This window comes from Furipterus horrens, unplaced genomic scaffold, assembly GCF_987537825.1.
Source record: "Furipterus horrens unplaced genomic scaffold, mFurHor1.1.pri manual_scaffold_2, whole genome shotgun sequence".
Lineage (NCBI taxonomy): Eukaryota > Metazoa > Chordata > Mammalia > Chiroptera > Furipteridae > Furipterus > Furipterus horrens.
In genome coordinates this window covers 58,707,385-58,721,284 of record NW_028327172.1, presented here as the reverse complement: position 1 = coordinate 58,721,284, position 13,900 = coordinate 58,707,385, and the positions used below count along the sequence as shown (strand labels likewise).

Below are 13,900 nucleotides of genomic sequence, written 5' to 3'. Positions count from 1 at the left end.
AAAGCAGTTAACTACAGGGGAGTTCCCATAAGACTGTCAGCTGATTTCTCAAAAGAAACTTTGCATGCGAGAAGGGATTGGCAAGAAGTATTCAAAGTGATAAAAAGCAGGGACCTACAGCCAACATTGCTCTACAGAGCAAAGCTATCATTTAGAATGGAAGAGGAGTTAAAGAGCTTCCCAGAAAAGATAAAGCTAAAGGAGTTCATCATCACCAAGCCCTTATTATATAAAATGTTAAAGGGACTTATTTAAGAAAAAGATGAAAACTATGAGAAATAAAATGGCAAAAAATACATATCTATCAACAATCGAATCTGAAAAACAAACTAAGCAAACAAGAAGAGCAGAGACAGAATGAATCATGGATACAGAGAGCATTTTGATGGCTGCCAAAAGGGGGTGTGTGGGGGGAGGGGTGAAGAAATGATGGGATTATTCTGTAACTACAAACAGGGGTGCTGGCTGGAGAGGGGAAAATAGTGAAAAATCAAAACAGTTGTAACAGTATATCAATAATATATAATTAAAAAAATAAAACAAAATCTATAATTGATCATTTTAATTAGTAAATTATAACTGAATATTAAGATTAACTTTGATATTTGAAAATGGATGAGGAAAATTAATTAGAAAATGTGGTTTGTTCTATCATTTGGATTTTAAAAACAAAAAAGAAAAATTTAACTTAAAAAGAAATGATATAGCCCTGGCTGGTTGGCTCAGTTAGTTGGAGTATTGACCCATACTCCAGAAAGGTTGTAGGTTTGATTCCCAGGGAGGACACATACCTAGGCTGCGGGTTTGATTCCAGGTTGGGGTGCATATGAGAGGCAACCAATCTATGTTTCTCTTTCTCCCTCTCCTCTCTCTTTAAAATCAATGAAAACATCTTCAGGTGAGGATAAAAAAAAAAAAAAAAAGGATATAAAATTTTATGAGTTTTTCTTTAAAATGAAGACAATTGTGAGTAACACATTTAAGGCATTTAAATAGGCATTCTGTTTTTTTTAACTTCCAAATTAAACTTTCTAGTTGTAGTTATTCCAAATGTATTTATGCTTTTAGTACCAATAATAATTTGATTAGACAGATCAAAATTTTGAATATCTAGGTATTGTCTGTAACTATAATTTATAATTAAGTTTTATGTCATTCCTTTCAAATCCCCAAAACTTGAATTATTTTAAAATTCTGTTCACATATGAGAATGTAACTTTTATTTTTGATACTGAGTGATATATTAGATATGATATAATCAGTACATTAGATGTAATCTATGATTGATGATTGACATTAGAATGTATTAGAATATATTCAGATATTTTAAGAATTATCAATATACATGACAATTTTAAATTCAACTAGTCTTTATTTTTTGCCAGTCTTATAGCGTATTTAATTGTGATTTTTGCATTTACTACTTTTTGTAAATCATTTAGGGAGATACATGATGTAAAATTCTGGACTAAGGAAATTTTAAGCTAAATTAAAGTATAACTACAGTAATTAAGTTCCGAGAGAGCGCTACTGATAAAAGAAATTGTGTGCTAGAACTTTTAGTCGAGGTTATTTTCACTTACTTGACAAATATATTGATAGCTTTATAGACGCCTTTTATTATTATGGTCAGAGGTGGTGTATAATTTTATTTGTGTGCTCTTCAAATGATTGGCAGCACAACTTCTTCTGTGTATTAGGTGCTCATTAAATGATTGTGAAATGGAGAAAGGTAGATGATGTAATATTTGTCCAATATTTGAGTTTCCTTCTAATGAATTCAGTAAGTAAAAAGGGATAAAAGAACTCTGAAACTGGTATATAATGAATGTTTTTGCCATTTTAATCATGTAATTGTTCATTGGGATCATAGTTTCAGAAAATTCTAGTCTAAACCACTTACTTTAGTTAGTAATTTTTTATGCCTTCTAGCCTAACTTTTACATCAATATTAATTAGAAAAGTTGACTAGGCTAGTTTGAGATTTACATTCTTTACATTGTGTTGGTAAAATAGAAATGAATAATTTTATACTATTTAATCTGTTCCTAAATGTTCAAGTAATGAGGTTTTGAATTAAACCAATTACACAAATAACATATAAATGTACAGTTGTAAAAGAATTCAAAATGATATATAAACAGAGTAAGAAGTTATATCTTCCTTGATGCCTCTTAACCCATCCTATTTTTTAATAGCCTACTAAAAACTGAGTTATATCCTTTTGACTATTTTCTGTAACTGATGCACTCATATGTGGAATATAAAACAAAAAAGAAAAAAATTAACAGAACAAAATAAGAACAAACTCAGAGATACAGCAGAATGGTGGTTACTTGGGAAAAGGGAGTGGGGGAGGGGGACAGGGTGAATTGGGTAAAAGGGGTCAAATATATAGTAATGGAAGGAAACTAGACTTTTAGTGATGAACACACAATAGAGTATACAGATATCGAGTTATAATGTATTGTATACATGCAATTTATGTAATGTTATTAACAAATTTTACCTGAATTTAAAAAAATAATATGCCAAAAAGGCATGTTTTGACCTGGCAAATTCTGCTTCTCTATAGAATAGGGATCACCTATCATTTAAAGTTTAATATTCAAATACTTACTTGGGAGAACTTAATGCGGTTTAAGTAAGATTTTTAAGGGAAAACATGCAACAGAATGTTGGATATTTAAAAATATATCACATCAAAGAGCTACACATTCTTCCAAAATGGTTTACTAGCGACATCTGCTGGTACAATGTTATTGTAAAGATAAAAGTACTGCACCTCACAGAAGTAATTTCATGGAAATTAAGCATAAGAAAAGAATGTTTTGGGAAAAAACTATTTCTTTACTATCGTTTACAACACTTCTGATTGAAAAAAATTACTTGTCTTTGTGAGTTCCTCCCACAACATTGGCATTCACCAAGAGTCTTATTTTAATAACAATAGTAATAAACTTTATACTTTCTTGGACATCATCTTAAATTCCGTCCTGAACCTCTATGATTAGCTGTGTATTAGCTAAGTTGTTTGATGTAATGCTACAAATTATTTTTCCTCCTTGTCTTCCCTGGCTTTGTTTTTATGTGATACGTAAAAACCTTGCATATATAGAGCCAATGACAATGGGTTGAGTCATACTACTTATTTGTCATTTGTATAGACTCACTTTAGGAAAAATGTCTATGTATACATGAATTAAATGCATTATCTTTATGTACACTCAAAAATAAAAATTAGACAGTATAAGAGTGATTTTATTAGGAGAATAAATTAATTTTTTCCATAGAAGAGATTTTCTGCACTGTAAGTTGTGGAGGAATAATATATACTCAGTTCTTGGATATTTTCTCTGTCGACACTTATTGCCAAATAGTTGTATCTAGTCCCGTGGATTTAAGTATTACTAATACATGAATCAGGTTTCATTTTTGAACCCAAACCTGTATAGCCAGCTGCTTGCTTCCTTAACATTCCCATTTATAGCTAATGTGTACCCCAAACTTAACATGCCCAAATCGAAACTTTGATTTTCTCCTGAAACCTGTTTCTCCCATAGTCTTTCTCACGTCCACTTCAGTAAATAGACATTTTATCTTTATCCATTTGCTCAAACTGAAAATATTTCAATAATTTGTTAATTCTCTCTTTTGCTCTTGCCCCACATTGAAACCATCAAGGCATTTCACGAATTCTCCTTTTGAAACACATTCGAGTCTTACGACTTCTCTCCACCTCTGCCACTGTGATTTAGCGCAGCCATGATCATCTTTTTCCTGGGAGTTGGCCACCTTGCTTCTAACTAGTCTATTTCCCAATCAGCAGCAAAAGTGATTATCTTAAAATTTAAAACAGATCTTGTCACTCCTCTGCTTGAGAACCTTCCAAATTTCGTAACATGCCTAAAGGGCTCTGTAAGAATTGAAGACCACTCTCTCCCTCCATAGCTGTTAACTGTGACCTCATTTCCTACCACTGTCTCCCTCCTCTATTTTGCTCCAGCTACAGTAATCTGTTTGTTGTTCTTTTTACACCCCAGGCAGTCTTCATCAGGGGCTATGCACTTGCTCTTCCTTCAAACTGAAATGCTCTTCCCTCAATTCAGTGAGGTTTCTGAACAAATTACCAAATTTCACCTCAGAGAAGCCCTTCCAGACCACACTATGTGAAAAGATATGGTCTGGCTCCATCACTGTTTCTCCCCTTATTCTACTTTTCTTTTTACCATAGCAATCATCATCACATGACATGTACTTTTTAAATTACATCTTTCCCCAACCTAGAACACCAGCCTTTTGAAAGCAGGGATTCTAATTGTTCGCTGTTATATCCTTAGAACCTAAACCAGTGCTTACACATAGTAGGCACTCAGTCAATATTTGTTGAATACATCAGTGAGCCTCAATACGTGAATGGAAAATGTGATTTAATTTACATTAAAAAGACCAAATCCATGGAATAGTGAAGAACCTTCTAATGGGGTCTGCTTCGTATAAATCTCTATGTTTATGCCATACTTTTTACATTTAACACAGAGTACAATAGTGTTTCATAGTTAGGTTAAGGCTCAAACAATACTCTTGGTGTCAAAATGCAGGGCAGTATTACTATTTTAAAGATTCTTTTTATGGGAATAATTACTTTTTTGTTCTTTTGACATAGGCATCTGACCCCCAATTACATTAACAGACCTTATACACATGAATGGAAAGAAGAATAGCCCCTTTTGAATCAGGGCTAAGACTTTATCAATATGAAGTGCTTCCCACAGGGTTCTTCTGAAAGAACCAAACTTCCATCATAATGAAATTGCAAATTCATTGTATATGCCCTTTTATATTTGAAAGCTACTTTTTGATGTTTGGTCTGCAATTAGATTTATTGTTGAAGGTCACAATATGCAATCCTGACTAGTCCAAGTTGTCAGAATCCTTTATCTATTCAGCATTGCACAAAGATAAATGGCTCTCTTTTAACAATAACATACTAAAGCCAAAATTTGTTTCCAGTTATATATAATCTTTTAATCAATCTGCTGCTTTCTGTTTTCTAGTCTCTAGACTAATAGCCTACCCCCTCACCACCACACCTATGTAGAAATTACCCAATTATGGGTTTTAAATTACTGAGAAACACTTGCTTCAGATAAAGAAAGATAAGTTGAAGACTTTTAATGCTATATTTTTCCCGTGCACATTTTTAGCTTAACATGTGGATTCTTTTGTCTTTACTCTCAGTCTGTAGGTAATTACATAGTGTGTTAGCTAAATTCTGTGGTTACATTTCTCACTGTTAAGAGGACCACAAACTAGATCATGTTGCTTAATTGAAATGAAGTAAGTATTTAAGAATTCTCTGCACATGCATTAAATTCTTTTCTGAGATTTTATATGTACTTCAATAAAATGTATGTGTTTAAAACTGTAAGATTGGTTTCTTATATTTTTGTGCTTTTTCTTGTGATTTGTTATAAAAAGGTATACAGAGTTGCCCAATTAGACTCGAGGCTGTCTTATACTTTTTATCCAAGAATAATCAGGGTCATAACAACATATATTAGAACATCATTATATCACCAATCTTTATAATTCTCCAAGGGGTTTTGATACTAGATACCCAAAAATTTTTAGTAACTCGATTATACCTATAAGGTGGACCATTAAGACCAATATAGTAATGTCCTCATTTTTAAATTTTGTTAAAGTTTTCTTTCTTTTTCTCTTTTCTTTTTTTGTGTATCTGACAATCTTTTGGCCTTAATTGTCATGTAGTTTGAGTCTTCTTGAATTAAAAGGAATATACTTTTTCAGGAGGAGGTATAAGAGAAAACCAGGACCTTTAAGATAGATGAACATTGTTTTCCCTGAATTCTGACTACTGTTTATTTTGTGACATCTGGGAAGTTGCCGCATTTTGGGAGGCCTCTGCACAGCTATGGAGTAGAGAAACAACTACTCAAGAGTTGTGATATAATTAAGTCAGACAACACATATAAAAGGCCCAAAACAGTGCCCAGCAATGGGAAGCACTCATTAAATATTATTTGGAATCCTCTCTCATGCTCTCCCCCCACCTCCACCCTGTTCCCCATGCTGTTATCTGATTTGGCTTACTTAGAAGTTAACACTGTTGAAATAAACTTGAAGTTTTTTTTGTGCCTGCCAACTCTACATAGCTGTGCATTCATTGAATTAAGTAGGGAGAAGTCAGGACCTTGAATTGACCTATACACAATACCCAGCAGGTGTATGTGTCCTTTTACTTCAAAACAAATTGCCCCCCTATAGATTGGGTAGAATGAAGAGTGCTCCGCTACCAGCCTTCATTTCAAGTTCACATGGAGCCATTAGAAAATTTACTTAAATCTCACTTCAACCTGCAAATCTGAGAGTTGAGCCTTAGATCTTGTTGATAAGACATAGAAAATATTATCATTTTAATCATTTTCTGTAAGATGGCTTGCGTCATTGTTGTTTGGTTGATGATTTGTACTGCTCTAATTATTGTCCTAAAAGAGTTTCACTTTTAAAAAATAATCATTTTTCTGAAAAATTTTAATAGCTATTTAATACACTGTTTTATATCTCAAGACATGTTATTTAATTATTGTAAATTTTATTTTTTCAGGTGCAAAGATGGTTTGAAAGGATTTACATTCTCTGCACTTAGGTAAGTACCATATTTTATTTACTCTTACGTTAAGCAAATTTGCAAGTTAACTTCTTTTAAAAAGTAAAACTGTTATATAATTATAATATTTATTGACTTAAGTTTTTAAGTTGAAAGTAATTTTAGAAGTCACAAAAATAACTTTGTGAATATTTCTTTAAAGAGAAATTTATTAGATGTTTTTTACCTCTAAATAATCAATCAACATCTACTTTGAGACTTATTGTGTACCTTATATCATGGGGTATTAGAAAATAATTACCAGAACTCTCTCCTCAAGTGGCTTAGAAAGACAAAGCTACACATGACGAATTATTGGAAATTAAGTACTTCATGGTGTGGTACCAGATTATGAGCTTCATTAGAACAGGACTCATGCATTATCAAATGCCTCTTACCACAGTAATTGACACATGGTAGATACTGCGCAAATGTTAGTTCACATTAGCATTGTATTTTACGTGTATAGTTCATCAGGCACTTTCACATAGATTACAAAACTAAGCTTTCACAGTTCTATTTAAGGGGTATTTTTATGCCCATGTGACATGATGAAAAGTCTTAGACTTAGAACATCTGACTAATTCAATTTAACATCACAAATTTAACATCACACAGTGCCTAGACATACTGTACTTATTCCAGACCCAGTACTCTTCCAGTTTATGTCATAAATATTGCCTATTTTCCTCTCCAAAGTGCATATAGTAAATGCTTAGTGAAGATTAGCAGTGTAGTGTTCACTGCAAATATAGGAGGAAAAAATTAGGGTGGGCTTAAATACTAGGAGAAGCTTTTATATGATTATCTCATAAGATTATTTTGAGGGTCGAATGAGTTAATGTATGCTTAAAAATGTTGACTTATTTTTTAAGTGTTTTTTTTATCAATTACAGTTGACATATATATTAGTTTCAGATGTACAACGTAGTGATTTAGACATTTATATAACTCACAAAGTGATCCAGGTAAGTCTAGTATTCCTCCGACACCGTACATTGTTATTGCAATATTATCGACTATATTCCTGTGTTATATTTTACCTCCCGCTGACTGCTTTTATAACTGGCAATTTGTACATGTTAATTCCTTCACCTTTTCACCCATCCCCCAATTCCTATCCCATCTGGCAACCGTCAATTTGTTCTCATCATTTATGAGTTTATTGTGTTTGTTCATTTATTTTGTATTTTAGATTTTATATGTAAGTGAAACCATATAATATTTGTCTTTTTCTGTTTCACTTAATTCACTTGGCATAATACTCTCTAGGTCTATCCATGTTGTCACAAATTGCAAGATTTCATTCTATTTTTATGGCTGAGTAATATTTCATTGTATACATATACACCACATCTTTATACATTTGTCTGTTGATGGACGCTTAACTTGCTTTTGTATCTTGGCTATTGTAAATAATGCTTCCAAGAACATAGGGGTACATATATCTTTTTAAATTAGTGTTTGGGTTTCTTTAGATAAATACTTAGAAATAGAATTGCTGAGTCATATGATAGTTCTACTTTTAATATTTGAGGAACCTCCATACTGTTTTTCATAGTGGCTACACCAATTTGCAATTGCACCAACAATGCATACACAGTGGTTCCCTCTTCTCCACATCCTTTCCAACACTTGTTTGTTGATTTATTGATGATGGCCATTCTGAAAGGTGGTATCTCATTGTGGTTTTAATTTGTATTTCTCTGATGATTAGTGACATTGACCATCTTTTTGTATATCTATTCACCATCTATATGTCCTCTTTGGAGAAATGTCTATTCAGATTCTCGGCTCATTTTTAAATCAGATTTTTTTTTTTTTTTTTTTTTTGGTGTTAAGTTCTATAACTATTTTATATGTTTTGGATATTAACCCCTCGTTGGGTGTATCATTGGTAAATATGTTCTCCCATTCAGTAAGTTGTCTTTTCATTGTGTTGATGATTTTCCTCCCTGTACAAAAACTCTTTAGTTTGATGTAGTCCCATTTGTTTATTTTTCTTTTGTTTCCCTTGCCTGAAACATATCCAAAAAAATACTAAGAGCATTGTCAAAGAGTTTACTGCCTGTGTGTTCTTCTAGGAGTTTTATGGTTTTGGATCTTCAGTTTAAGTCTTTAATCCATTTTGAGTTTATTCTTGTTTATAATGTAAGAACGTGATCCAGTTTCTTTTTTTTTTTCATGTTTCTGAATAGTTTCCCCAGCACTATTTATTGAAGATACTGTCTTTACCCCATTGTATATTCTTGCTTCTTTTGTCATAGATTAATTGACCATGTAAACATGGATTTACTTTGGATTCTCTATTATGTCCCATTGAGCTATGTGTCTACGTTTATGCCAGTTGTGCTGTTTTGATTACTATAGCCTTATAGTATAGTTTGATATCAGATAGCAACCTCCAAGTTTGTTTTCTCAAGATTGCTTAGCTATTGGGTTCTTTTGTGGGTCTCTGTAAATTTTAGGATAATTTGTTTTACTTCTGTAAAAAAAAAAAGCCATTGGTATTTTGATAAGGATTGCATTGAATCTATAGATTGCTGTGTGTAGTTTTGGACATTTTATGACGATGAATTTTTCCTATCCATGAGTGTGGTATATACATCTATTTATTTGTATCTTCTTCAGTATCTTGCAGTTTTCAGTACCGGTTTTTTACCTCCTTGGTTAAATTTATTCCTAGGTATTTTGAATGCATTTGTAAATGGGATTGAGTTTTAAATTTTTCCTTATGAATGTTCATTACTAGTGTATAAAAGTGTGACAGATTTCTGTATATTAAATTTGTATCTTACTATTTGCTACTTTACTGAATTGTTCATTAATTTTTTGGTGGATTCTTTAGTGTTCGTCATGTTTCTTATTCTTATACTCTCTTATCTGTCGTTGACTTTCTCTAGTATCATATTTGTATTCCTTTCTCATTATTTCTTGTAGATTTTTGGTTTGTGGTTACCATGTGCTTCATATATGCCAAGCTATGTTTATAGCAGACTACTTTAAGTTGATGACACTTAAGTTTGAACACATTTTAAAAGTACTACAGTTTTTACTCACTCCTTCCACATTTATGTTTTTGTCATTATTTTTACTTATTGTATTTGTATTCCTTTATTGCTGTAATTACACATCTACTTTTTGCTTTTGCCTTTTAACCTTTGTACTTGCTTTATAATTAGTTGATCCATTGCTTTTACTTTTGCCTTTGTGAGAATTTTCTTTCTTATATCTTCTTACTCATTTTTTATCTTTTATTTTCTATTTAAAGAAGTCCCTTTAACATATCTTGTGCTACTGGTTTAGTGGTAATGAACTCCATTAGCTTTTTCTTATCTGGGAAGCTCTTTATATCTCCTTTGGTTCTAAATGATAGCCTTGCTGAGTATAATAATCTTGGTTTTAGGTCCTTGCTTTTCATCACTTTGTATATTTTGTGCCAATCTCTTCTGGCCTGCAGTTTCTTTTGAAAAACCAGTTCATAGTCCTGTAGGAGCTTATACATAAATAACTTCTTTTCTCTTGTAACTTTTATGATTCTCTTTATATTTCACCTTTGGTATTTTAATTATGTATCTTGGGGTGGGCCTCTTTGGGTTCACCATGTTTGTGACTCTGTGCTTTCTGGACTTGTATGCCCATTTACATTGCCAAGTTAGGAAAGATTTCAGTCATTGTTTCTTTCAGAAGTGTTTCAGTTCCTTGCTCTCTTCTCCTTCTGGTACCACTGTGATGCGAATGTTGGTACACTTAATGTTGTCCCAAGGGTCCCTTAAACTATCCTCTGTGTATGTGTGTGTGTGTGTGTGTGCATGTGTGTGTGTTTTAATTCTTTTTTCTTGTTCTATTCTGATGTTGTGTTTTCTTCAAACTTGTCTTCCAGATTGTAGATTTGATCATTTACTCCATCTAATCTGCTCTCAATTCTCTCTAATACATTCTTCATTTCATTGTATTCGTCATTTGTGACTTACTCTTTTTTATGTTTCCTATCTCTTTGTTGATGTTCTCACTGAGTTCATCTATTTCCCCCCTAAGTTCCTTGAAAATCCTTATAACCAGTGTTTTGAACTCGGCATCTGGTAGATTAATTGCCTCCATTTTGTTTAGTTCTTTTTATGAAGTTTTTCTCCTGTTCTCTTTCTTCATGGAACATGTTTCTTCATCTCCACATTTTGGCTGACTCCTTGTGTTTGTTTCTATGTATTAGGTAGATTTTCTATGCCTTCCAGTCTTGGCAGAGTGGCCTTTATGTATAGTAGTTGTTCTGTGAGGCTCATTGCTACAGTCTCCTTGTTCAACTCAGCCAGGTGCTTCAGGTGTGTCTGTTGTGTGTGTTGTGTGTGCCTTTCTGTTGTAGTTGAGCTTTGACTTCTATTGGGACATGAGTGGGTGAGATTGTCTGTGAGTGCTGGCTGTGACTGCAACAGACTATACCCTACAGAGCAACAATTACTTCAGTGGAGCTCTGGTGCCAGCAAAGTCTGCCCTTTGGGTGTATTGTTTGTGGAGTTGGTTGGGTGCTGCTGTGATGTAATTTGAAGCTGGCCACCAGGTTTGTTGATTCTGGAGGCCCTGGTCCAGGCCAAGGTGAGCTATTTGAAATTTGCAGTGGAAGGTAATGAAGACCTAGAGACTGATATGTTTTTCTTTCTGTCTTTGCCTCCACTCCTCAATACCGGCCCTTGAAACTTAAGTGCCTGGAAAAGGTGCTATTAGCAGAAAATCAGAATGCATGCAAAGAAACTGGTGAGAGGGAACAAATTGAGTCCACTGCGTGATTAAGAATATCTTTGGTTGTGGAAACTCTGTGGTAACAATAACTAAGTCAAAAACACAGCAGTAATTTCTTCATATTTTAGTTTTCATTAAAAGATTACTAAACTTTTAAGAAAATAACTTTTGCTCTTGTGTTGGCTATAAATAATTCTGTGGTAAGCTGAAATTTGGTAACAGTCAAAAGTTGGTTTTCCTAAAGAGAAAACTTTGCCTTTGTTCCTCCCTCTTTCCTTAGACTCCCAGCATTCTTGCAAAAACTCAAAATTCATCAGATATTTTTGTGTCACTTTTTCAAATTCTTATATAAGAAAGGGTAGATTTGGTCTATTTGCACTTCAATTGTTCATTGTATTATAGAAGATTATTCTGAAAAGAAGTGGTTATTAATTGTAGAGAGAGTCAAGGACAGAACCATGGCAGAAGAGCCAGTGTGGGGGTCTGAATGTATACTGAGCCTTCCTCCTCATAGTTTACAACATCAAAGTGTACATAGCTTGGTCATTACAAATCCATGCTTTAGAGTCAGAAGGTCCTGAGTTCAAATAAATACTGATGTTATTGGCTGTAGATATGATGCATTTTCATGCCAACTGTTATGGAAATCATGGTACCTACTTCATAGTGTTACTATGAGGATTTAATGATTTAATATTTGAAAAAGGCTCAGTACTCTTCCTGTCATATAATAAATGCTCAGAAAGTGCTAGTTATTACTGTATTTATCCATTCAATGTGTATTAACTAAATATTTTCTATATGCCGGATAATATGTTGTGCACCAGCATATAACAGCAAAGAAGATAGGCATAGTCTCAAAGACCTCATAGTTTGGCGGGTTGTAAACTACTATAAAGTTGCTTCAGAACCAGGGTTCATTGGGCTCTGAGAACACAAAGGAAGGATTGTTAACTCACTCCAACTTGGGGGAGGGGCCGCCTCTCCAAGGAAGTGACTTCTAATCTAAGGTGGTCAGTTCCTGGCCAAAAGAGCAACATTGTGAAATGTGTGGGAGATACTGTATCTGTTCTAGCCTAGTTTGTCTTGTTTATAAAGAACAGTAGGACAGATCTTAAACTCTGTGCACACCCATGATTAAGAACCAAATTCATTTGGACTAACAGTTACCAAAGGTGCACAGCTGCCTTGTGGTAACAAACAATTTCATTGCACACCCTTTACGATTTGATAAGCTCGATTTTTTTTTTTTTTTTTTTGCCAATTTTGTCCCAATGGGATGGGTTGCACTTGTTTATTTCTGTCTTTTACAAGCGTTTAAATTTTCTTATTCTATTTTCCATAGGTTCCATGTTCCAAAAATATAGTGTATTATTGATCCCCTGTTTTGTCTATATTTTATGATATTTTCTGAAAATTCACCAGGTAGAAACTGTTTCCTTAGTAAAGCTTAGTTTTTCTTTAAAAGAGCAGTGGCTCTTAAAAATGAAGGTACAAACAGCACAAATGAAAACTTCAGTAAAGGATACTGATTGAATGATATCTAAAGGTGGTAGCATTGTTTTTGCATCATCTTTGGAAAAATAATGTCCAGTCTTAATGAGACAGGAATGTTGTCTTCTCTTGGGTATTAGGTTTTTCCAGAAAGAAAGAAGTAGATAGAAATAACATGGAATTTAAGATTTTCATATGAAATAATGTGAGGATACATAGAATTTTAATCATTTTCCGATTCTCATTCTTTAGTTTCCTCTATTTCCTCATGTGTATATAGATGACTCATATGGCATTGCAGCTGTTTAAAGTGACATTAGATATAACTTGAGAGTGAAAAATGAGAAACACGTTGAATTGTACCTGTTAGGTTTTAGAGGAAAAAAAATGAACTTTTGTCATAAACTAATAGGTCCCAGTTCATAGTTCATCTGCTTATTTGTTTGAAAAAACTTTAAGGTGTGTAATACCTTTTAAACGTGGTGACATAAAAGGGTTATAAAAGTACTATGCTATATTTTTACTTGGTTAATTTAATTTTAAAATACCTGCATTGTCAAACAAATGGCTACTAACATTTTTTGTATATTCAGATTTCAAAAGCCTATTTTAAAATGGTGATTAGATTTTCTATAAATTGTGAACGATGTTATTTCAAATGATAAGGGACTTTCCAAAGCTTACTAATATATAAACAAAATCAGCTTATTTTCTAAATGATTTTTTAAAAGGAGAAAAATGCCTCACAGTGTGCTTTTTTTCTTTAGGTTCATTGTAGGAAAAGAAGAAATTCCCACACATTCTTATTCACCCGAGACAGCATATGCAAAAGTAGAACAAAAGACAAAAAAACAGGAGGAAAAATCAAGAGGAATGAACATAATTGCCCTAGTCAGGAAGCTTGTGGATTCAATGTGAGTTCTTTATCTTGCTATCTTAGCATACTTTGTCTTTTTTTTATATATTTGTACCATGCTGTTATTTTTTTTTTTTTCAGGT

The 13,900-nt window shown here is 33.1% G+C and overlaps 1 protein-coding gene across 2 annotated transcripts in view; it reads left to right on the top strand.

Moving 5' to 3' along the window:
- Positions 1-13,900, top strand: part of TMEM135 (transmembrane protein 135) — a 237,959-nt gene that overhangs the window by 201,612 nt on the left and 22,447 nt on the right. For both annotated transcript variants that reach the window (XM_090265753.1, XM_090265752.1), the window contains 2 exons: positions 6,632-6,673; positions 13,669-13,815. In XM_090265753.1, the coding sequence (XP_090121879.1) occupies positions 6,632-6,673; positions 13,669-13,815 (189 nt within the window). The remainder of the gene's footprint in view (positions 1-6,631; positions 6,674-13,668; positions 13,816-13,900) is intronic.